Source organism: Anolis sagrei, chromosome 9 (genome assembly GCF_037176765.1).
Source record: "Anolis sagrei isolate rAnoSag1 chromosome 9, rAnoSag1.mat, whole genome shotgun sequence".
Lineage (NCBI taxonomy): Eukaryota > Metazoa > Chordata > Lepidosauria > Squamata > Dactyloidae > Anolis > Anolis sagrei.
Genome location: NC_090029.1, coordinates 32,510,297 through 32,535,863, shown reverse-complemented (window position 1 = coordinate 32,535,863; position 25,567 = coordinate 32,510,297). Strand labels below are relative to the sequence as shown.

At 44.5% G+C, this 25,567-nt stretch overlaps 1 protein-coding gene across 1 annotated transcript in view; it reads left to right on the top strand.

Moving 5' to 3' along the window:
- HOMER2 (homer scaffold protein 2) overlaps positions 1-25,567 on the top strand; it is a 103,945-nt gene that overhangs the window by 25,701 nt on the left and 52,677 nt on the right. The window contains exon 2 of the mRNA XM_060755224.2: positions 17,410-17,566. Within this exon, the coding sequence (XP_060611207.2) occupies positions 17,410-17,566 (157 nt within the window). The remainder of the gene's footprint in view (positions 1-17,409; positions 17,567-25,567) is intronic.

The following is a 25,567-nucleotide window of genomic DNA, read 5'->3' as shown; positions in this document are numbered from 1 at the left end:
ACAGGTGAGCTACAGAGCGGAAACTGAGCACAGTTGTTCCCCAGGCATTCCGGTACACGACGCACGCGCTCTTTGCGGTATGTGCGCGAACTACTAGTGTCTACAACAAAATGGACCTTACTTAAAAAATAGCCCTCGTATGTTGTTGGACTGCCACTCCCAACATCCCTCCAATTGGCCATGATGGCTGCTTATGATGAGAGTTGCAATCCAGGCATCTGGAAGGAATCAGGTTTGGAAGGATGTAAAAGAGGGGAAGACCTGCAGCTGATGATGCATCACCCAAAGGATACACCCAGTGACCTCATGAACCAGAAATGACCTCTACAATTGCCTTTCCCTTTTCTCATCTTGTTCTCTTAACAACTTATGCAAACCAACATCTAGCAATGGACTAAGGATAGTAAATCGTGAGAGCTCTGTTTTAATCTTTTTTATTATTATTATTCCTAGCTTTTAAATTGGATTTTATGATTCAACATTTTGATTAAAATACTGCCCATATGGTACCCTGCGTCTATAAGCATGCCCTATCATTAATTAAAAAGTAAAGGAAAATAATAATAATAATAATAATAAACCTTTATTTATACCCCGCTACCATCTCCCGCAGGACTCGGTGCGGCTTACAAGAGGCCGAGCCCAAATACATCAATAAAGCACAACAACAACAACACAACAATAAATAACTCATAACAAAGCAAAACAATAACAATAATATCACAACGCATTTAAAAACCTGTGGCAGGGCCAAATGTAATGATTAAAAATTTTAAAATGCTGGGCATGTCCAAGAGAAATAGGATGGATATTTTAGGGATAGGTGACAATTCTAAATCTCTCGTAAAGTGCATTTGGGACATATTGCTTGGGATTCCTTATTCTGGGAAGGCACACTGGAACATCCACATTTTCAAGCTCCTTCTAAAGACTGCCAACGTTGGGGCATGCCTGATGTCCTTGGGGAGGGAGTTCCAGAGTCGTGGGGCCACCACCGAGAAGGCCCTGTCCCTCGATCGCCCCACCAATCGCACTTGCGATGCAGGTGGGATCGTGAGCAGGGTTTCTCCAGATGAACGAAGAGATCGTGTTGGTTTGTATACAGAAATGTGGTCACGCAGGTAGACGGGTCCCAAACCGTTTAGGGCTTTGTAGGTAAGCACCTGCACCTTGAATTAGGCCCGGAAAATGAACAGCAACCAATGGAGCTCCTTAAACAGGAAGGTTGATCTCTCCTCAACTAGACTTAATGTCAAGGGGAAACCTTGACTTTTACTAGGGAAGGTGGTTGGCTGGGAAATAGAAAGCACATCCCTTCAAACAAGTCGCTTGAAACAGAATAATGTTCATCTGAGGAATTTGCCAGTAATGTTGACTTTCCATCTCTGGCCCTCCTGATGCTTTGGCCCCACTTTGCTGTGTTGTATCTCAGCAATGGCTGGAGCCATACTGTGTGAAGGGGAGTTTGTATTAAGTGGTTTTGTATTAAGTCTTGCCTCTGTCAAGGACTGTAAGAGGCTTCCCCTGTGAATTATAAATATTCTATTGCAGCGCTCCTGCCTTCCTTGCCTGTGCTCTGACAAGGCCATTATTGCAGAATAGATCCAGGGAAAGACACGGGACCCTGGCAGCCTTAGAGAACTTGCCGTGTGGTTGCTCTGGCCTCTTTTGACCCCTCTTGTGTTGTGTTTCATTGGAGAAAAATAAGAGTACAAATAGAAATGCATTGAAGCAAACAAATCTAAGATTAAAGTGCGTGTATTTCCCCCTTTTACTTGTGCATAAACTGACAAATGATTTGAAATGTTAACATCCAAGTTGTAACTGTAGCAAAGATCAGACATAACTCGTGGAATGATGCATCCTGTCTTATTCCTTCCACTTGAGTATCCGAATTCTCCCATGATGTATTCTATCCAGATTATAGTTCATTGAACATCAATAAACTTACTTTACTTACTTGCTTAGGCGATCCCTCGTTGGACGAGTAAGATGGTCTTCCTTGATGACTATTTTTGTGGGTTTGTAGGTGGCTGTGGAGCCCTATCCTTGACCCGCATCTTCTCCCACAGTGAAGGCATTGGTTTCCAGGTGGATGGCGGTCCCAGTCGGGGTTGGCTTGACGCGCCTTCCTCCTGGCACGTTTTTCTTTTTCACCCTCCACTCGTGCCTCCTCGAATTCTGCAGCACTGCTGGTCACAGCTGACCTCCAGCTGGAGCGGTCAAGGGCCAAAGCTTCCCAGTTCTCTGTCTATGCCAGAGATTTTAAGGTTGGCTTTGAGCCCATCTTTGAATCTCTTTTCCTGTCTACCAACATTCTGTTTTCTGTTCTTAAGTTCAGAGTAGAGCAACTGCTTTGGGAGATGGTGGTCGGGCATCCGGACAACGTGGCTGGTCCAGCGGAGTTGATGTTGAAGGACCATCGCTTCAATGCTGGTGGTCTTTGCTTCTTCCAGCACGCTGACGTTTGTCCACTTGTCTTCCCAAGATATTTGCAGGATTTTCCGGAGGCAGCGCTGATGGAATGGTTCCAGGAGTTGTGTGTGACGTCTGTAGACAGTCCACGTTTCGCCTGAAGCTCGGCCTGTCACTGAACATCGAGAAAACCAAAGTGCTGTTCCAGCAGACACCAGCCATCCCCTCCCCAATGCCAGAGATACAGCTTAATGGTGTAACATTAGAAAATGTGGACCATTTCCGCTCCCTTGGCAGCCACCTCTCCACCAAAGTCAACATTGACACCAAAATACAACACCTCCTGAGCTCTGTGAGTGCAGCATTTTCCCGAATGAAGCAGAGAGTGTTTGAGGACCAGGACATCTTATAGGGATACCAAGGTGCTTGTCTATAAAGCTATTGTCCTCCCAACCCTGCTCTATACATCGATAAAACCAAAGTGTTCTTCCAGCAGTCACCAGCCAATCCCTCTCCAATGCCAAAGATACAGCTTAATGGTGTAACATTACAAAATGTTGACCATTTCTGCTCCCTTGGCAGCCACCTCTCCACAAAAGTCAACATTGACACTGAAATACAACACCACCTGAGCTCTGCGAGTGCAGCATTTTTCCCAATGAAGCAGAGAGTATTTGAGGACCGGGACATCCATAGGGAGACCAAGATCCTTGTTTATAAAGCGATTCCCTTCCCAACCCTGCTATACGCCTACAAAACGTGGACTGTCTACAGACGTCACATGCAACTCCTGGAATGATTCCATCAGTGCTGCCTCCAGAAAATCCTGCAAATCTCTTGGGAAGACAAGCGGACAAATGTCAGCATACTGGAAGAAGCAAAGATCACTGGCTGCCATCAACTCCGCTGGACTGGTCACGTTGTCCGGTTGCCTGACCATCGTCTCCCAAAGCAGTTACTCTACTCCGAACTCAAGAACAGAAAACGGAATGTTGGTGGGCAGGGAAAGAGATTTAAAGATGGGCTCAAAGCCAACTTTAAAAACTGCTGCATAGACACTGAGAACTGGGAAGCCCTGACCCTTGAGCGCTCTAGCTGGAGGTCAGCTGTGACCAGCAGTGCTGTAGAATTCAAAGAAGCACAAATGGAGGGCGAAAGGGAGAAATGTATTAAGAGGAAGGTGCATCAAGCCAACCCTGACCGGGACTGCCTTCCACCTGGAAACCGATGCCCTCACTGCTGGAGAACATGGAGGTCAAGAATAGGGCTCCACAGTCACCTACGGACCCACCGCCAGGACACCGATTTTGGAAGACAATCCTACTCGGACAACGAGGGATCGCCCTAAGTAAGTAAGTAACTAACTCTATCCAGATTATAGCATTACGTCTGTCATAGAGACACAGGCTATAACGGGCATGGGCAAACTTGGGCCCTCCAGTTGTTTTGGACTTCAACTCCCACAATTCCTAACACTTGTTTTGCAGAGGATGCACTCGTGACCTATAGATTTCTAGTGAAAACACTTGTAAGGTCCCTTCTACACTGCTGTATAATCCAGTTCAAAACTGATAATCTGGATTTTACCTGGCAGTATAGAAGGGGCCTAAGTCCTCCAGTGCAATTCTACTTTTAACTTCCAGCAGAAGTTGACCACAGAGTCATGCTGCAAGACCTAGACATTCCTCGAAAAAGGAAAAAATATAGCATTTATTTATTCGTGATTTTTCACTTTCACATGGGCCCTGGGCACCTGATCTCAACCAATATGAAGGTATGTAGTTTACATACGACAACAGGTTATGACAGTGTTTCTGAATCTCCCAAATGCCACGACCCCATAATACAGTTCTTCATGTTGTGGTGACATAACATTGTTTTCATTGCTACTTCATAACAGGGATTTTGCTACTGTTATGAATCGTCATGTAAATATCTGATATGCAGGATGTTTTTTAATTAACTGGACCAAATTTGGCACAAACACCCAATATGCCCAAATTTGAATACAAGTCGGATTGGGGAGGGGGGATATTGATGTTGTCATTTGGGAGTGGTAGTTGCTGGGATTTATAGTTCGCCTACAATCAAAGAGCATTCTGAACTCCACCAATGATGGAATTGAACCAATCTTGGCACACAGAACTCCCATGACCAACAGAAAATGCTGGAAGGGTTTGGTGGGCATTGACCTTGAGTTTTGGAGTTGTAGTTCACCTACATCCATAGAGCAGTGTGAATTCAGACAATGATGGATCTGGACCAAACGTGACACAAATACTCAAAATGCCCAAATGTGAATACTGTGGAGTTTGGGGAAAATAGACCTTGACATTTGGGAGTTGTAGTTCCTGGGATTTATAGTTCACCTACCATCAAAGAGCATTCTGAACTCCTCCAACGATGTAATTGAACCAATCTTGGCACACAGAACTCCCATGACTAACAGAAAATACAGAAAGGGTTTGGTGGGCAGTGATCTTGAGTTTTGGAGTTGTAGTTCACCTACATCCAGAGAGCACTGTGGAGACAAACAATGACACATCTGGACCAAACTTGGCATGAATGCTCAGTATGTCTAAATGTGAACATTGGTGGAGTTTGGGGGATATAGACCTTGACATTTGGGAGTTGTTGTTGCTGGGATTTATAGTTCATTTACAATCAAAGAGCATTCTGAACCCCACAATTGGGCCAAAGCTTCCCACACAGAACCCCCATGACCAACAGAAAATACTGTGTTTTCTGATGGTCTTAGGCGACCCCTTGCGACCCCACCCCAAGGGTCCTGACCCCCAGGTTGAGAAACACTGGGTTATGGGGAAAGGGCTGTGCCCTTCCTCTCGCTTCATAAAACAGAGCTGTTTTTTTATTTTTAAAGATCTGTAATAGCTTGCCTGTATCCTTTGACATTTATGTTTGTAGTTTGCTTTTCAGGCTGGGGGCAGGGATAGTAACGGTATCACTTATGTTACGGTCACTCTATAATCATATCTGCTCAAGAAAGTTTGGCACTTTGAAAAACCTGTTTGACCAGAAAGGATAGCAAGGCAAGAAAATGTGCATACCATAGAAGTTGACAGCCAAATCTGGTGAACTTTCCAGCACGAACAACTTTTTCCTTTTAATATTGCCACCACTCGAGTATATACAGTATATGGAAGTGTAGATCCATTCTCAATCTCCCTTCACTGGTTTTCCCCCAACCAAGTCCCAATTCTGATATATGACTTGCCAAAACAAAACAAAGCATCCAACAACCAGGATCTTACTTCTGTATTATTTTGTTTGTTTGTTTGTTTGGTGTGCTTATGTCCCACTGTTGAGCCAAAAGCATTAATTGGTTACATAACATTCCATTCCATTCCCAGTTACACTGCAAGCCTTTCCCCCCTTCCATTGCAGAGCAATTCTGAATTTTTAAAGATCTCATTTAAAATACTTTAAAAATGCAGAAGGAGGGAGGAACACTCAGCAGGACCAATGTTTTCATCCACTGATTTAAACATGAAAGAACATTGTCTCTGCGCAGGTGCCATAGCCAATCCTAGCCAGTTCTGCTGTCATAATCAAGACAATTTTGATTTATTGTGTGTGTCAGAAGCAAACTGAGGGTACGATTGTAATGTATTTTTTAAAAAGCACAAAGTTTAAAAACTTGGCATTATGCTAGATGTCCTTTGACCAGTATCTGGCCACTTGGAGTGCCTCTGGTGTTGCCGCAAGAAGGTCCTCCCTTGTGCATGTGGCAGGGCTCAGGGTGCATTGCAGCAGGTGGTCAGTGGTTTGCTCTTCTCCACACTCGCATGTCGTGGACTCCACTTTGTGGCCCATTTCTTAAGGTTGGCTCTGCATCTCACTTACACAGAAAATATGAAATGCAAAGATACAGAATAGGGGACGATGCCTGGCTTGAAAGCAGGATGTGTGAAAAAAATCATGGGAGTTATTGTGAACAAGTTAGCAACAATGTCATGAGACAGCAAAAAAAAAAAAGCCAATGGGATTTTGGCACAGCAGGGGGCAGAGCAGCCTTCAATAGCCTGCAGCTCTGCCCCTGTCAACCACCTCCACCAAGTCTGGCCTCCTTAATGAGAGCATTCAACACCTCCCCCCCCCCCCCAAACTTGGTTGCTTCGCTGCTTCAGCTATTGCTTCAAGTAATGACAGTGTGAATTAATTGTCAATATTTGCATGAGATAGTGTTTGCAGTTCTGGAGGGACTCTTGATTTTTTGCATCTCATAGACTTAGCATGGGGATTTGGTTCACCAGTTAAAATTCATGCGTAAACCAGTTTTTTTTTAACCTGAAAAATTTGGGGGGGGGGGGGGTTTGAAACCTGCCTCCTAGCTCACACTGAAGCAAAGAGCACAGCAGGGGGCAGAGCATCCTTCAACAGCCTGCAGCTCCGCCCCTGTCAACCACCTCCACCAAGTCTGGCCTCCTTAATGAGAGCATTCAACACCCCCCCCCCCAAACTTGGTTGCTTTGCTACATCGGCTATTGCTGCAAGTAATGACAGTGTGAATAAATTGTCAATATTTGCTTGAGATAGTGATTGCAGTTCTGGAGGGACTCTTTATTTTTTGCGTCTCATAGACTTAGCTTGGGGATTTGGTTAACCAGTTAAAATTCATGAGTAAACCAGGGGGTTTTTTTAACCTGAAAAGTTTCGGGGGGGGGGGTTGAACCCCTACCCCCCCCCCCCCTCCCAGCTACATGCCTGGAGCCAACCTTTAAAACTCTGGCATGGACACAGAGAACTGGGAAGCCTTGGCCCTTGAGCACTCCAGCTGGAAGACAGGCAGACAAATGTCAGCATGCTGGAAGAAGCAAAGACAACCAGCATTGAAGCGATGGTCCTCCGCCATCCACTCCGCTAGACCGGCCACGTTGTCCGAATCCCCGATCACTGTCTCCCAAAGCAGTTGCTCTACTCCGAACTCAAGAATGGAAAATGGAATGTTATAGGACAGGAAAAGAGATTTAAAGATGGGCTCAAAGCCAACCTTTAAAACTCTGGCATAGACACCGAGAACTGGGAAGTCCTGGCCCTTGAGCTGGAGGTCAGCTGTGACCAGCAGTGCTGTAGAATTTGAAGAGGCATGAATGGAGGGTGAAAGAGAGAAGGTGCATCAAGCCAACCCCGACCGGGACCGCCTTCCACCTGGAAACCAATGCACTCACTGTGGGAGAACATGCAGGTCAAGAATAGGGCTCCACAGTCACCTATGTACCAACCGCCAGACACCGATCTTGGAAGACAATCCTACTTGGACAACGAGGGATCGTCTAATTAGCAAGTAGAAGAAGTAAGTATAATAAGCACAAGATTGCAGTTGGCAGGCGTTCTTTCTTTCTAGCCATCATTAGAGACCTGTCTTCATGTGGGTTTCTAGCATTGTGCCAAATGAGTAGGCAGTTTGAGTGCAGCTGGGCTCCGAGACCTTATCTCTTTGCTGTAACAGCTTGTGTGCTGTTGGAGTGACCTATCACATAGTCAGATGGATCAATGCAGTGTTTCCCCCTCAGGCAATAGGATTAGTACTGAGCTCGGATTCTGAAGAAAATGTGCCATATTCGGTTTGTGGATCAGTGGTTGATTGTTCTACATTTCCTTGATTTCGGTTGTGTTGTTGTTGTTATCGTTATTTTAAAAACACAGCCCTCTTTTTGTGCATGGCGCATGTTAAATGTTATTCTAAACACACTGTGGAAATAATCACCGTATGTTTTGTGATGTGCAAGCTGCCCAAAGAGACGCAAATACAATTGGTCTATCTGTTCCATTTGTCAATCCATAAGTGACATAATTCACATCCCTCGCAGTCCCTGAATCTGGCACTGTAAAAGGCTTGATTGGCCTACCTGTCTTTCCCTATTAGGGTCAATATTTAAATGGGCTGGAACAACAACGACAATAAAGAGCAAGTCTTCAACTTTTGGTTCTAGCCTCCAAGAACGGGCACACTGAGCACGTCAGCGGAGGCTCGGGATAAATTAATTTCAGGGCTGCCACTTTCCAGTCCTGTTGTCTGTTGTGATTTGAGAATTCCTGAACTTCATTAGTTGTCTGTGGCATTTTTGTTCCGATTTTGGAATAATCCGAACTCCTCTGTTGCTATGTGGAAAGGTCAGGCTATAGCTCAGTGTTAGAACATTTGCTTTGTGAGCAGAATCTCCTGGGTTTATTCTCCGATCTCTCCAAGTAGGATACGGGAAAACAACTATGAATCTAGGTTCTTGTGGGTTTTTTCAGGCTATAGGGCCATGTTCTAGAGGCATTTCTCCTGACGTTTCGCCTGCATCTATGGCAAGCATCCTCAGAGGTAGTGAGGTCTGTTGGAAATAGGAAAAAGGGTTTATATATCTGTGGAATGACCAGGGTGGGACAAAGGACTCTTGTCTGCTGGAGCTAGGTGGGAATGTTTCAACTGACCACCTTCATTAGCATTTGAAGGCCTGGCTGAGCCTGGGAAAATCTTTTGTTGAGAGGTATTAAGATATGCCTGGTTGTTTCCTCTCTTCTGTTTTGCTGTTGTAATTTTAGAGTTTTTTAATACTGGTAGCCAGATTTTGTTCATTTTCATGGTCTCTTCTTTTCTGTTGAAACACAGAAATGCTGGACCACACCAACAACCACCATGTCAGACTACACAGAGAAGCCATTGAAATCCACAAGCATGTGGACAATTTCAACAGAAAGGAAGAGACCATGAAAATGAACAAAACCTGGCTGCCAATATTAAAAAAACTCTAAAATTACAACAGCAAAACAGCAGAGAGGAAACAACCAGGCACATCTTAACACCTCTCAACAAAAGATTTTCCCAGGCTCAGCCAGGCCTTCAAATGCTAATGAAGGTGGTCAGTTGAAACATTCACACCTAGCTCCAGCAGAGAAGAGCTCCTTGCCCCACCCCAGCCATTCCACAGATATATAAACCCATTGTCCTAATTCCAACAGACCTCTACCTCTGAGGATGCTTGCCATAGATGCAGGCGAAACGTCAGGAGAATGCCTCTAGAACATGGCCCTATAGCCCAAAAAAACCCACAAGAACCTAGTTATTCCAGCCATGAAAGCCTTCGACAATAAACTATGAATCTGGTTCCCAAAAGCTACTATTGTTCAGTAGTTGTAGATTTTACGGTGCTAGAAGGACCCAAGATCTGACTTATGGGGAGGCAGTTCTGTGTGTTGGTCGACATCAAGGTGATTTGCAAGAATTGCTGCTTTTCTTTTCTTTGTTCTTTTCATAATAATAGGATCATATAATTGGAACCATAAGGGCCATCCTCTCAAACCTCCTGCCATGCAAAAATGCTCGACTTGGGCTGGATCTAAACTGCAATATAACCCAGTTTCAGAATGCAAATTATCTGAGCTCCGTGCAGTTAATCTGCATTCTGAAACCAGATTATATGACATTGTAGATCCAGCCTAAAGCATTTCTTTAAAATGCTCATCTATCCTCTATTTAACAAGCACCATTAAAGGAGAACACACCACCATCAGAGCAATCTGTTCCACTGGCTGGATCTGCACTGCCATATAATGTAGTTCGAACTATATATGGTCAATGTACACCCATATAGCGCTGTCCGATACAGTTCAGAATGCATTGTATGGGTCTACCCAGATATGGGCAAACCCCTTGGTTTGCCCTCCTCTCTCACACCATCCTATACTTCCTTCCTTCTCTCTTTCTTCCCTTCCTTCCTCCTTCCCTCCATCCCTCTCTTCTTTACCTCCCTCTTTCTCCCTTCCTCCTTCCTTTCCTTCTACCCTTTCATCCTTCCCACTCTCCCTCTTTTTTCCCTCCCTCCCTCCCTTTTGTCTTTTCTTCCTCCCGTCTTTCTTTCCATCCTTCCCCTCTCCCTCTTTCTCCTTCCTTCCTTCCATCCTTCCTTCCTTCCTTCCTTCCTTCCTTCCTTCCTTCTCTTTTTCCTCCCTTTCCTCTCACTTTCTCTCTCCCTCCATTCCATTCCACCCTTTCGTCCTTCTCCACCCTTTTGTCTTTCCTTCTTCCCTCCCTCTTTCTCCTTCCATCCTTACATCTTTTCATGCTTCTTTCCTTGCCTCTTTCCTCCCTCTCTCCCTCTCTCTCCCCTTCCTTTCCTTTCCTTTCCTTTTGTCTTTCTTTCCTTCTCTCTTTCTTTCATCCTTCCCTTCATCCTTTCCTTCCTTCCTTCCATCCATCCATCCTCCCTCCCTTCCTCCCTCCCTCCCTTCCTTCTGTTCATTTTGTCTTTTCTTTCTTCCATCTTTCCTCCCTCCTTCCTTCTCTTTGCTTTCTCTTTCCATCCTTCCATCCTTCCAACCTTTCATCCTTCTTTCCCTCACTCTTTACTTCCTCTCTTCCCTCCTTTCTCCTCCCACCCTTCATCCCTTCCTTCTCTCATTCCCTTCCTTCCTTGCAGCCTTCCCTTCCACCCTTCCTTCCCTTTTGTCTTTCCTTCCTTCCCTTTTTCCTCCCTCCTTCCCTCTTTCCTTTCTCCTTCCACCCTTCCACCCTTCCCTTTCATCCTTCCTTCCCTTTCATCCTTTCCTCCCTCTCTCCCTCTTTCTTCCTCCTTCCTTCCTTCCATCACCTGGCAGCCAGTCCTCCTCACAGGGAGGTCCAGTGCTAGTGTGTAGCCCCAAAGTTAGAAAGTTTGGTCATACCTGGTCTACACTGACCATCTCATGCAGTTGAAACCACATTATATGGCAGTGTAGATCCAGCCTCTGTTGAGCAAGTTTTACCATCAGGAAGATCCTAATGTTTAGGTAGAATTCCCTTTCTTAGAATTTGAATCCTGAGTTTTATATCCTACAATCCATCTTAGAATCATAGAACCACAGAGTTGGAAGAGACCTCATGGGCCATCCAGTCCAACCCCTACCAAGAAGCAGGAAAATTACATTCAAAGCACCCCCAAGAGATGGCCATCCAGCCTCTGTTTAAAAGCTTCCAAAGAAGGAGCCTCCACCACACTTCGGGGCAGAGAGTTCCACTGCTGAACGGCTCTCACAGTCAGGAAGTTCTTCCTCATGTTCAGATGGAATCTCCTTTCTTGTACTTTGAAACCATTGTTCCGCGTCCTAGTCTCCAGGGAAGCAGAAATCTGCTATGTCAGCTCCACTGGCTGCCGATCCAGTTCCGAGCACAATTCAAAGTGCTGGTTTTGACCTACAAAACCCTTTACGGCTCCGGCCCAGTGTACCTCTCCAAACGTATCCCCTTCTACGTCCCACCTGGGAGTTTAAGATCTTCTGGGGAGGCCCTGCTCTCGGTCCCACCTTTATCACAAGTGAGACTGGTGGGGACGAGGGGCAGGGCCTTCTTGGTGGTGGCCCCTCGCCTGTGGAATGCACTCCCCAGGGAAATTAGGTCATCAACATCCCTCCTCTAAAAACCTGGATGTGGGACCAGGCCTTCGGGTAATCTGGCAGATGGACAATAAGACAATGACGACCAGAGTAGGAAAGGACAATGACGATGCTAGATGGGTTATGGATTTATGAATTGGCGAACATTGACCAAAAGATGATTTTATTGCTGCTATTGTATTGTTTTGATTGTTTTAACTAGTTATAATTCTTGACATTATATTGTAAATTGTATATTGTATTTTGTGAACTGCTGGACATCGAATTGTGCCTTTTGTAAGCTGCCCTGAGTCCCCCCCCCCCCCCCGGGGGTTGAGAAGGGCGGGGTAGAAGCACCCCAAACAAACAAACAAACAAATAAATGATTTCCTTTCAGATATTTCAAGATGGCTTTCATGCCACCTCTCAATCATTTCTTCCCCAAGCTAAATACGCACCACTCCTCGTAGGGCTTGATTTCCGGAACAGGCTGAAACCCAGCTGAAGAAAAATCAAATCAATATAAAGCCAGTTAGATTGAAATCAGGCTTAAAAATCAATGGTAAGCCAAGTCCTGCTGCCGGGCATTCAGAGGTTGCCCTCTCCTATCTATCGTCTGCCTGCCTGTCTCTCTGTCTGATATCAATCCAGTCTCCCTCCTGGACGCGTATCAGCACACATGTAAAATCAGTTTAACCTACTTTGAAATCCGAAGTCTCAAACCAATTAAGAAGTAAAAGCAGCCTGAAAGGTTCAAACAGTTTACAACTATGCGCATGTGTATTTTGGAAGACCACATCTAAGCTTCAAAGGCTGTAATTTTGCGTAACGTCTTGTTTCTGGCCAAATGCCTTGGGGAAGTTGCCGGAGTTTGACGTTGATAGCTATATTATTTCCGAACACGGTGTTCTCATGTCGTTTTCGTGGCTGGCTTGCCGGCTCCTATGGATTGGTGTCATCACAAAAGTAAAAGGAAATACAAGCATTATAGCTGTAATAGGTTTCAGATTGTTCAGACCTAGGAATCCCTAGAGCAGTGGTTCTCAACCTCCCTAATACAGTTCCTCATGTTGAGGTCACCCCCAAACATTATTTCCATTGCTGCTTCATAACTGTAATTTTGCTCCTGTTATGAATCATAATGTAAATATCTGATATGCAGGGTGTATTTCCATTCACTGGGCCAAATTTGGCACAAATACCCAATATGCCCAAATTTGAATACTGGTGGATTGGGGGGAGGGGGGATTGATTTTAGTAGTTGCTGGGATTTCTAGTTCACCTACAATCAAAGAGCATTCTGAACTCCACCAAAGATGGAATTGAACCAATCTTGGCACACAGAACTCCCATGACAGAAAATACTGGGAGAGTTGGGTGGGCATTGACCTTGAGTTTTGGAGTTGTAGTTCACCTACATCCACATCTGGACCAAACTTGGCACAAATACTCAATATGCTCAAATGTGAACACTGGTGGAGTTTGGGGAAAATAGACCTTGACATTTGAGAGTTCTAGTTGCTGGGGTTTATAGTCCACCTACAATCAAAGAGTATTCTGAACTCCACCAAGGATGGAATTGAACCAAACTTGACACACAGAACTCCCATGACCAACAGAAAATACTGAGAGGGATGGTGGGCATTGACCTTGAGTTTTGGAGTTGTAGTTCACCTACATCTAGTTCACCTACATCCACATCTGGACCAAACTTGGGACAAATACTCAATATGCTCAAATTTGAACACTGGTGGAGTTTGGGGGAAATAGACCTTGACAGTTGGGAGTTGTAGTTGCTGGGATTTATCGTTCACCTACAATCAAAGAGCATTCTGAACTCCACCAAAGATGGAATTGAACCAATCTTGGCACACAGAACTCCCTTGACCAACAGAAAATACTGGAATGGTTTGGTGGGCATTGACTTTGTGTTTTGAAGTTGTAGTTCACCTACATCCAGAGAGCACTGTGGATTCCAACAATGATGGATCTGGACCAAACATGGTACAAATCCTCACTATGCCCAAATGTGAACACTAGTGGAGTTTGGGGAAAAATAGACATTGACATTTGGGAGTTGTAGTTGCTGGGATTTTTAGTTCAACTACAATCAAAGAGCATTCTGAACTCCACCAAGGATGGAATTGAACCAAACTTGGCACACAGAACTCCCATGAGCAACAGAAAATACTGATAGGGTTTGTGGGCAACGACCTTGAGTTTTGAAGTTATAGTTCACCTACATCCAGAGGACATTGTGGACTCAGGCAATAAGTGATCTATCAAAAAGCATTCTGAACTCCACCAAGGATGGAATTGAACCAAACTTGGCACACAGAACTGTCATGACCAACAGAAAATACTGGTGGGCATTGACCTTGAGTTTTGGAGTTGTAGTTCACCTACATCGAGAGAGGACTTTGGACTCAAACAATGGTCAATCTGGACTAAACTTGGCACGAATACTCAATATGCCCAAATGTGGACACTGGTGAAGTTTGGGGAAAATAGACCTTGACATTTGGGAGTTGTTGCTGGGATTTATAGTTCACCTACATTCAGAGAGCATTGTGAACCCCGCCAACAATAGAATTGGACCTGACTTTCCACACAGAACCCAGATGACCAACAGAAAATACTGTGTTGATCCCACCGTAACCATGTATGCCTTCATTTCCTAGATGTGTATGTGTTTTGAAAACTCAGACAAGATTCACCTGACATTTATTTCACATCACAAGTGCATGTTGTACGTTTGGAATGAAAAGGTCACTGAATCATATTGAATATCATCTTTATTTTTGTAGTTTAGGAATTTACCTCCACTCTTTCCATTTTAGTTCTGCCTCTGGGACCACATTTTCTCTTAAAAGGAGTCATGGCCAAGACACATGGATTTTGGCCTCATCTACACTGCCATTGAACTACATTATATGGCAGCGTAGACTCATCTAATCCAGTTCAATGCAGTTTCTGAAACTACAGTTCCTTCTACACTGCCGTAGAAAATCTAGATTATCTGCTTTGAACTGGATTATATGGCAATGTAGACTCGTATAATCCAGTTCAAAACAGATGGTCTGGATTACCTGCTTTGATAATCTGGATTATATGGCAATGTAGACTCATATAATCCAGTTCAGAGCAGATAATGTGGATTAGAAGGGGTCCGCATAATTTGGCAGTGTCAACTCATATATTGCAGTTTAATGCAGTGAAACAGCTTTCTGAGGCCCCATCTACACTGCCATATAAAATCCAGATTTGTTTGAACTGGATTATATGGCGGCATAGACTCATATAATCCAGTTCAAAGCAGAATAGTCTGGATTATCCGGAGTTCACACAAATCTGAATTTTATATTGTAGTGTAGATGGGGCAGTTTAACTGCATTAAGCAGGATTATATGAATCTGCACTGCCATATAATCCAGATTATCAAAGCAAATACTAATTATATGAGTCTACACTGCCATATAATCCAGTTCAAACAAATCTGGATTTATATGGCAATGTAGATAGGGGAGTTTAACTGCATTAAACTGGATTATATGAGTCTATACTGCCATATAATCCAGATTATCAAAGCAAATACTAGATTAAATGAGTCTACACTGCCATATAATCCAGTTCAAACAAATCTGGATTTATATGGCAATATAGATGGGGGAGTTTAACTGCATTAAACAGGATTATATGAGTCTATACTGCCATATAATCCAGATTATCAAAGTGTAGATCCAGCCTTTGTTTCTTGAGATATATCTTTATTAGAAATTAGAAGATGGATGCAGGCAAAAGGGGAAAAATGGCATCGTAAACTTTAAAAGCAAACTCATTCTGGCCCCTTCCTAACAGCCATATAATCTAGATTGTCAAATACGATAATCCACTTTATGTGCTTTGAACTGGATTATATGAGTCTACACTGCCATTTAATCCAGTTTAAAGCCGATAATCTAGATTTTATACGGCAGTGTAGAAGGGGACTCTGTAGCAGCACTTGTGTCCAGTGTCCAGGGCCTTTGGCGAAAAGGAGCTGCACCAGGAGATAAATTATTATTATTATTATTATTATTATTATTATCATTATCATTATCATTTCCAGCATTTCTATCTTGTCCTTCTCAACCCCCGAAAGGTGACTCAGGATGGCTTACATTGGCAACAATTTGATGCCATAAATACAAACAAACAACAACATATCAATAGTTTAAAACAATAAATAAATCATTAGGTTAAAAGCAGTTCAAATATTTGTCAACACCATGAAGCCAGTCCAGTTCAATTCATAATTTTGTCAAAACCATAACCCATTCCAGTTCAGTTCCATAACCAAGTGCTGCTACGTCCGTTGTCCAAAGGTCTGGTCCCAGTACCATGATTTTAGATTTTTCCAGAAAGACAGGAGGGAAGAAGCTGACTTGATATTGCTGGAGAGTAAGTTCCACAAGCAAGGGGCCACAGCTGGAAAGGCCCTGTCTCTCATCTGTTTTTTCCAGAAAGCCAGGAGGGAAGAAGCTGACCTGATCTTGCTGGGAAGTGAGTTCCACAGGCAGGGGGCCACAGCCGAGAAGGCCCTGTCTCTCATCCCCGCCAAACGAATTTAGTTCCATAGGCGGGGGGCCAAAGCCGAGAAGGCAGCACCAATAAGTGTCTCTCGTCTCCGCCAAACGAATTTGCGAAGCTGGTGGAGCCGAGAGCAGGGCCTCCCCGGACGATCTTAAACTGCGGGGTGGGACATAGAGGGAGATACGTTCTGACAAGTAAACTGACCTGATCTCACTGGAGAGCAAGTTCCATAGGCGGGGGGCCACAGCCGAGAAGGCCCTGTCTCTCGTCTCCACCAAACGAATTTGCGAAGCTGGCAGAGCCGAGAGCAGGGCCTCCCCGGACGATCTTAAACTGCGGGGTGGGACATAGAGGGAGATACGTTCTGACAAGTAAACTGACCTGATCTCACTGGAGAGCAAGTTCCATAGGCGGGGGGCCACAGCTGGGAAGGTCCTGTCTCTCTTCTCCGCCAAATGAATTTGCGAAGCTGGCGTAGCCGAGAGCAGGGCCTCCCCGGACGATCTTAAACTGCGGGGTGGGACATAGAGGGAGATACGTTCTGACAAGTAAGCTGGGCCGGAGCTGTGTAGGGCTTTATAGGTCAAGATCAGTACTTTGAATTGTGCTCGGAAGTGGAACATAGCCCTCCGAATAGGTGCAAAAGGAGAGATTCAAGTGGTAGGCTTTTGTTGAAGGCTTTCATGGCCAGAATCACTGGGTTGTTGTAGGGTTTTTTTGGGCTATATGGCCATGTTCTAGAGGCATTCTCTCCTGACGTTTCGCCTGCATCTATGGCAAGCATCCTCAGAGGTAGTGAACTCACTACCTCTGAGGATGCTTGCCATAGATGCAGGTGAAACGTCAGGAGAGAATGCCTCTAGAACATGGCCATATAGCCTGAAAAAACCTACAACAACCCAGGTAGGCTTTTGTTTGCTTTCCTATTTTGGGATGCGAGTATCCTCACCTTGGAGAAAGTGTTTTGGACACGAGACTTGATCAAGGCGCCTTGATCAAGGGCGACATTTCCATCTTCCACGAACTCATGATGCATTCCATTTCTCCTGTCCCTCCCTATTCCAGAGAGCAGCCCATCTTCACCGCCAGAGCGCATGTCTTCCAAATTGACCCCAGCACCAAGAAGAACTGGGTTCCTGCAAGCAAGCAGGCTGTAACTGTTTCCTACTTCTATGACAGCACGAGAAACAGCTATCGCATTATCAGTGTGGATGGAGCCAAGGTAGGATGTCTGCACGGATAACCTCTGCCGCGCTTGCAGAATCGGCGTCTCGCATTTCTGAGGAAGCTTGCATAAGTGGGTCCTGTGCATTTGGCAGGAGGTTTGCTCATAGCCTATGAATCTTGTTCTAGGGAAATAGGGTTGCATCGCTAATTCTCTGGAAGCGTGCTTGTATTTCATAGAATCATAGAATCATAGAATCAAAGAGTTGGAAGAGACCTCCTGGGCCATCCAGTCCAACCCCATTCTGCCAAGAAGCAGGAATATTGCATTCAAATCACCCCTGACAAATGGCCATCCAGCCTCTGCTTAAAAGCTTCCAAAGAAGGAGCCTCCACCACACTCCGGGGCAGAGAGTTCCACTGCTGAACAGCTCTCACAGTCAGGAAGTTCTTCCTCATGTTCAGATGGAATCTCCTCTCTTGTAGTTTCAAGCCATTGCTCCATTGCGTCCTAGTCTCCAGGGCGGCAGAAAACAAGCTTGCTCCCTCCTCCTCCCTGTGGCTTCCTCTCACATATTTATACATGGCTATCATATCTCCTCTCAGCCTTCTCTTCTTCAGGCTAAACATGCCCAGTTCCCTAAGCTGCTCCTCATAGGGCTTGTTCTCCAGACCCTTGATCATTTTAGTCGCCCTCCTCTGGACACATTCCAGCTTGTCAATATCTCTCTTGAATTGTGGTGCCCAGAATTGGACACAATATTCCAGGTGTGGTCTAACCAAAGCGTAATAGAGCATGGGTAGCATTACTTCCTTACATCTAGACACTAGGCTCCTATTGATGCAGGCCAAAATCCCATTGGCTTTTTTTGCCGCCACATCACATTGTTGGCTCATGTTTAACTTGTTGTCCACGAGGACTCCAAGATCTTTTTCACCTCAACCTCGACGAGGGACTCAGGTCGGTTTACAGCACATATAAAGTACAATCATATAAAAGAACCACAGGTATTAAAATAGTACAACACAGTACAATAAAAGCATCATCATTATCATCACATCATTACAGTTTCCCACGCCAAATCGTCAATCCAGTCAGTCATAGTCATGTTCGTAGTCACAGTTCATCTTAATTCATCATAAGGAAGGTTCTAGGTTCAGTCCTCGAAGGCCACATTCCAGAGCCAGGTTTTTAGTGATTTCCTGAACGTCAGGAGGGAGGGGGCAGATCTAACCTCTAGTGGGAGGGAGTTCCAAAGCCGGGGAGCCACCACCGAGAAGGCCCTGTCGCTCGTCCCCACCAGCCGTGACTGTGAGGGTGGTGGGACCGAGAGGAGCCCCCCCCCCCCCGGAAGATCTTAATAGCCTCAGTGGTTCATAAGGGAGAATCCGTTCGGATAGGCGAGGAGGAAGGGGGCAGATCTAACCTCTAGTGGGAGGGAGTTCCAAAGCCGGAGAGCCACCACTGAGAAGGCCCTGTCTCTCGTCCCCACCAACCGTGACTGTGAGGGTGGTGGGACCGAGAGGAGCCCCCCCCCCCCCGGAAGATTTTAATAGCCTCAGTGGTTCATAAGGGAGAATCCGTTCGGATAGGGGAGGAGGGAGGGGGCAGATCTAACCTCTAGTGGGAGGGAGTTCCAAAGCCGGGGAGCCACCACCGAGAAGGCCCTGTCTCTCGTCCCCACCAACCATGACTGTGAGGGTGGTGGGACCGAGAGGAGCCCCCCCCCCCCCCCGGAAGATCTTAATAGCCTCAGTGGTTCATAAGGGAGAATCCGTTCGGATAGGGGAGGAGGGAGGGGGCAGATCTAACCTCTAGTGGGAGGGAGTTCCAAAGCCGGGGAGCCACCACCGAGAAGGCGCTGTCTCTCGTCCCCACCAGCCGTGACTGTGAGGGTGGTGGGACCGAGAGGAGCCCCCCCCCCCCGGAAGATCTTAATAGCCTCAGTGGTTCATAAGGGAGAATCCGTTCGGATAGGGGAGGAGGAAGGGGGCAGATCTAACCTCTAGTGGGAGGGAGTTCCAAAGCCGGGGAGCCACCACCGAGAAGGCCCTGTCTCTCATCCCCACCAGCCGTGACTGTGAGGGTGGTGGGACCGAGAGGAGCCCCCCCCCCCCGGAAGATCTTAATAGCCTCGGTGGTTCATAGGGGAGAATCCATTCGGATATGTGGTTTAAGGCTGTAGAAAAATAATTATTTACTATTGATTTTTAAAAACAAATCTATTTTCATGGTATCCAGGTTGGGCTATATTTGAGCGTAATATTCATTCGTGACATCCTACATAAAATCTTTGTTCAAGGACAAGTTGAAAGAAGTTTGTAGTTTAAGTGCATGTGAATTGCATATAATGAACATATCTTCACTAATTATTTATTTATTTATGACATTTATGACAGCCATGTATAAATATGTGAGAGGAAGCCACAGAGAGGAGGGAGCAAGCTTGTTTACTGCTTCTCTGGAGACTAGGACATGGAACAATGGCTTCAAAGATATTGACAAGCTGGAATGTGTCCAGAGGAGGGCAACTAAAATGATCAAGGGTCTGGAGAACAAGCCCTATGAGGAGTGGCTTAAGGAGCTGGGCATGTTTAGCCTGAAGAAGAGAAGGCTGGGAGGGGATATGATAGCCATGTATAAATATGTGAGAGGAAGCCACAGGGAGGAGGGAGCAAGCTTGTTTTCTGCTTCCTTGGAGACTAGGACGCAATGGAACAATGGCTTCAAACTACAGGAGAGGAGATTCCATCTGAACATTAGGAAGAACTTCCTGACTGTGAGAGCCGTTCAGCAGTGGAACTCTCTGTTCCGGAGTGTGGTGGAGGCTCCTTCTTTGGAAGCTTTTAAACAGAGGCTGGATGGCCATCTGTCGGGGGTGCTTTGAATGCAATATTCCTGCTTCTTGGCAGAATGGGGTTGGACTGGATGGCCCACGAGGTCTCTTCCAACTCTTTGATTCTATGATTCTATGATTTATATGCCATCCTTCTCACCCCAAAGGGGACTCAGAGCAGCTAATATGCTTTACTAATAATCTATCTATATAAATAAAAATGTAATGTTCGTTTGTGGGATTAGCATAACTCCAAAACTACTGGACGAATTGACACTAAATTTGGACACAAGACACCTATCAGGCCAACGAGTGACCATCACTCATAAAAACACAGAAAAACAGAGCAGAAGGGACATAAAAATCCCCCCCCCAAAATACATTACAATGCATGTGCAAAACCACATATATACACATATATACACACACGGCGCTCCATGGAGTCATGCCGGCCACATGACCTTGGAGGTGTCTACAGACAACGCTGGCTCTTCGGCTTAGAAATGGAGATGAGCACCACACCCCAGAGTCAGACATGACTGGACTTAATGTCAGGGGACTACCTTTACCTTTACCTACCTACACACACAAAACACATATACACAGACTGGGCCACAGCAACGCATGGCAGGGGACGGCTAGTCTATATAAATAAAAACGTAATGTTCATTTGTGGGATTAACAGAACTCAAAAACAACTTGGTGAATTGACACCAAATTTGGCCACCTACTAATCCAAGGAGTGACCATCACTCAAAAGATAGATTTTGTCACTTGGGAGTTGTAGTTGCTGGGATTTATAGTTCACCTACAATCAAAAGAGCATTCTGAACTCCACCCATGATGGAATTGAACCAAATGTGACACACAGAACTCCCATGACCAACAGAAAACACTAGAAGGATTTGGTGGGCATTGACCTTGACTTTGGGAGTTGTAGTTCACCTATGTCCAGCGAGCACTGTGGATTCAAACAGTGATGGATCTGGACCAAACTTGGCAGGAATACTCAATATGCCCAAATATGAACAGAGATAGCGTTTAGGGGAAATAAACCTTGACATTTGGGAGTTGTAGTTACTGGGATATATAGTTCACCTACAAACAAAGAGTATTCTGAACCCCATGAACTGTTTATCCACAAGCATAGAGAAATTACATATATTAGAAACCAACACTTTCTTATTACTTTATTTTCTAGATCACCAGACTGGGCCACAGCAACGTGTGGCAGGGCACAGCTAGTATAATATAATATAATATATTGTATATACATATAATATTTATAATATTATAATGTAATGCAATATAATATTAATAATAATAATGCAATATCATAATTATACATTTTATATTATATGTAATATTACTAATAAAATTACTATATAATGGTGTAGTACAATATACTAATGTATGGTGCTGATATTGTACTATGCTAATCATTTAAATTTAATAATTTAATTTAATAGGGAGCCCCCGGTGGCGCAGTGGGTTAAAGCACTGAGCTGCTGAGCTTGTTGATCGAAAGGTCACAGGTTCGATTCCAGGGAGCGGCGTGAGCTTCCGCTGTCAGCCCTAGCTTCTGCCAACCTAGCAGTTCGAAAACTTGGCCATTGTAATTATATGATTGTATTTTTGGTATTTTAATGTGTTAGTGTATTACGGAATGTGATGTTTTTAAATGATTGCTTGTGATATTATTGTTGGAAACCGGCCTGAGTCCCTCCACGGAGGTGAGAAGACCGGTATACAAAAGTTCTAAATAAATAAGTAAATAAATAAATTATATACACACACACACACACAATATATTATATTATTAGCATAGTACAATATCAGTATTATATATTACTATATTGTACTATAGCATTATACTGTAATATTATTAATAATATTACATGTAATATATAATATATAATTATAATATCATATTATTAGTATTAGTATTATATTGTAATACATTATAATATTATAAATATTATATGTATACACAATATATTACATTACATTATATTATAATCCATTATATTATTAGCATAGCACAGAAGACAAGATGGAATTGTCTTCTGGCCGCCTCTCTCTTCACTTTGTGGATATTCCACAGATATATAAACTCCGGAGCCCCCGGTAGGGCAGTGGGTTAAACCGCTGAGCTGCTCAACTTGCTGACCAAAAGGTTGCAGGTTCATATGCGGAGAGCAGGCTGAGCTCCTGCTGTTAGCCCAGCTTCTGCCAACCTAGCAGTTTGAAAACATGCAAATGTGAGTAGATCAATAGGTACCGCTCTGGCGGGAAGGTAACAGCGCTCCATGCAGTCATGCCGGCCACATGACCTTGGAGGTGTCTACGGACAACGCTGGCTCTTTGGCTTAGAAATGGAGATGAGCACCACAACCCAGAGTCAGACATGACTGGACTTAATGTCAGGGGACTACATTTACCTTTACCTTTAATAATTTAATATATTGTATGTATATATATCTTGTAAGCCGCTCTGAGTCCCCTTCGGTGTGAGAATAACCAAATCTGAATAGTCAAATCTGCAAACATGGAGGAGGACACCTATGTGGTCAATGTAAGGGAAGACGATGTGTGTGTAAGTTATTGGGAAGGGAGCAGAGGTTCACAAAAATAACCATAACGGTGTGTGGAGGAAGCCATAGACCAGACAGCTCATTAAAACCGACCTACATTACTATGCCTTCAGAACAAGAGTGACCTAAAAGAATGCAGATTGGGGAAATTGCAAGCAGTTCTTTTCCCTTTCCCTTTGGGAGAAGTGCTAGGACAGGACTGCCTGAACTTCTTTTTTTATTTTATTCACATTATCTTGAATTGACTTGAATAGCGGAGCTCAGAGAGATTAACTTCTGTGACTCCAACAGAGAACAAGTCACTATTTTGATTTCACGCAAGAGTATAAAAGGTACGCTGAGTTTGTAACATCAAGTCCAGGCTTTGTGTTGTTGAAGGTTTTCATGGCGAGAATCACTGGGCTGCTGTGAGTTTTTTGGGCTGTATGGCCATGTTCCAGTAGCATTCTCTCCTGACGTTTCGCCTGCATCTGTGGCTGGCATACTTAGAGGTTTGTTCAAAGGTCTGTGGGAATGAGGCAAGTGGGGTGTTTACATGTCTGTGGAATGTCTGAAGAGGCCAGCCACAGATGCAGGCGAAACGTCAGGAGAGAATGCTACTGGAACATAGCCATACAGCCCAAAAAACTCACAGCAATACACTTACTTACTTACTTACTTACTTACTTCCTTCCTTCCCCCTTCTTTCCTTCCTTCCTTCCTTCCTTCCTTCCTTCCTCCCTTCTTTCCTTCCTTCCTTCCTTCCTTCCTTCCTTCCTTTTTACTTTTCCTCTTTCTTTTGTTCTTTTTTCTCTCATTTACCTATGTTGTTTTTCCGTGGCTACAACAGCAGCCATAGACCTCTGATGAGAAGCTAACCATACTTACTTACTTACTTATACGATTCCTTGTTGTCAGAGTAAGATTGTCCTCCAAGTTCAGATGACGTAGATGACTGTGGAGCCCTATTCTTGTTCTCCCGTGGTGAGGGCATTGGTTTCCAGGTGGGAGGCGGTCCCAGTCGGGGTTGGCTTGACAAGCCTTCCTCTTGGCACGTTTCTCTCCTTCGCCCTCCATTCATGCCTCTTCAAATTCTACAGCACTGCTGGTCACAGCTGACCTCCAGCTGGAGTGCTCAAGGGCCAAGACTTGCCAGTTCTCCGTGTCTATGCCGACGTTTTTAAAGTTGGCTTTGAGCCCATCTTTAAATCTATTTTTCTGCCCACCAACATTTCGTTTTCCGTTCTTGAGTTCGGAGTACAGAAACTGCTTTGGGAGACGGTGGTCCCGGTCGGGGTTGGCTTGACACTCCTTCGTCTTGGCACGTTTCTCTCTTTCACCCTCCATTCGTGCCTCTTCAAATTCTACAGCACTGCTGGTTACAGCTGACCTCCAGCTACAGCGCTCAAGGGCTCTACTCCGAACTTAAGAACAGAAAATGGAATTTTGGAGGACAGGAAAAGAGATTTAAAGGTGGGCTCAAAGCCAAACTCAAAAACTGTGGCATTGACACCGAGAACTGGGAATCCCTGGCCCTTGGAGCTGAGCATAGAATTGCATTGAAGGATCTAGATTCTAGAGATTGCTAAAAAGGTGTTTCCACAAAAAAAATCTGTAGGTCTGCTAACATGACTGTAGGAAACTTCACACTGGAAAAGCCAGGGAATCTTAGCAAGAACCTTTTAAATCATGTTAATGAATCCACAAAAGTCAGAAACATTTAAAACAGCAAAAGCTGCAGTTCAATATAAGCAGGTGTCCCTGTAGTTTCGTAGCCGTCAGTCTGAGAGAGCCCTCAGTGTGAGAAGGCCTCAGTGTTAGTAGGCCTCAGTATAAGAATGCCTCAGTGTGTGAGTTAAGTCTCAGTATGAGAAAGCGTCATGAATGAAGCTCCAGTGTGAAAGTTGGACTTTAGTTGTATTATGGAAACCTTGTAAATAGTGCAACCATATTATTTTGCTTTAAAGAAAAGCTTCCTATGGAAGAGATAACATTGGTCTGTGTGTTTGTTCTTTTTATCACATTTGGCTACTGGTGCTGGGTCACGCTGCTGCTGATAAGTTACTTTGCTGTGTATTTATGGGGATGGTCTTTTGCTAATCAGCTCATTCACCCAACAAATGTGGAGGGATGGCTGTACTTATTTCTGTTCTCTTCAGTACAGTAATCCTTCGCTACTTCACAGTTTGCTTTTAGCAGACTCGATGTTTCGCGGTTTTTCCTTTCTGGGGCCAACGGATTTTCAATTTTTGCAGGTGGTCCTGGAATGTAACATCCCAGATAAGTGAGAGAACACTGTATTATTATTATTATTATTATTATTATTATTATTATTATTATTATTATTATTATTTGAAACACAACAAGCTGAGTGCACAGTAGACAAGATCACTCTGCTGGCTGTTGTATTGGATCTCACGTCGGACGCTTCCCAAGTGTCTAGGACTGTGTGATGTATCGGCGAATGATGTGTGCAGATCCCAGTAAGGTGGCCTTCTGCAGCTGGCAGATGGTTATTTTGTCAGTGCCAATTGTGTTTAAGTGCAGGCCAAGGTCTTTAGGCAGTGCACCCAGTGTGCCGATCACCACTGGGACCACATTGACTGGCTTGCGCCAAAGTCTTTGCAGTTCAATCTTTAAATCCTCATA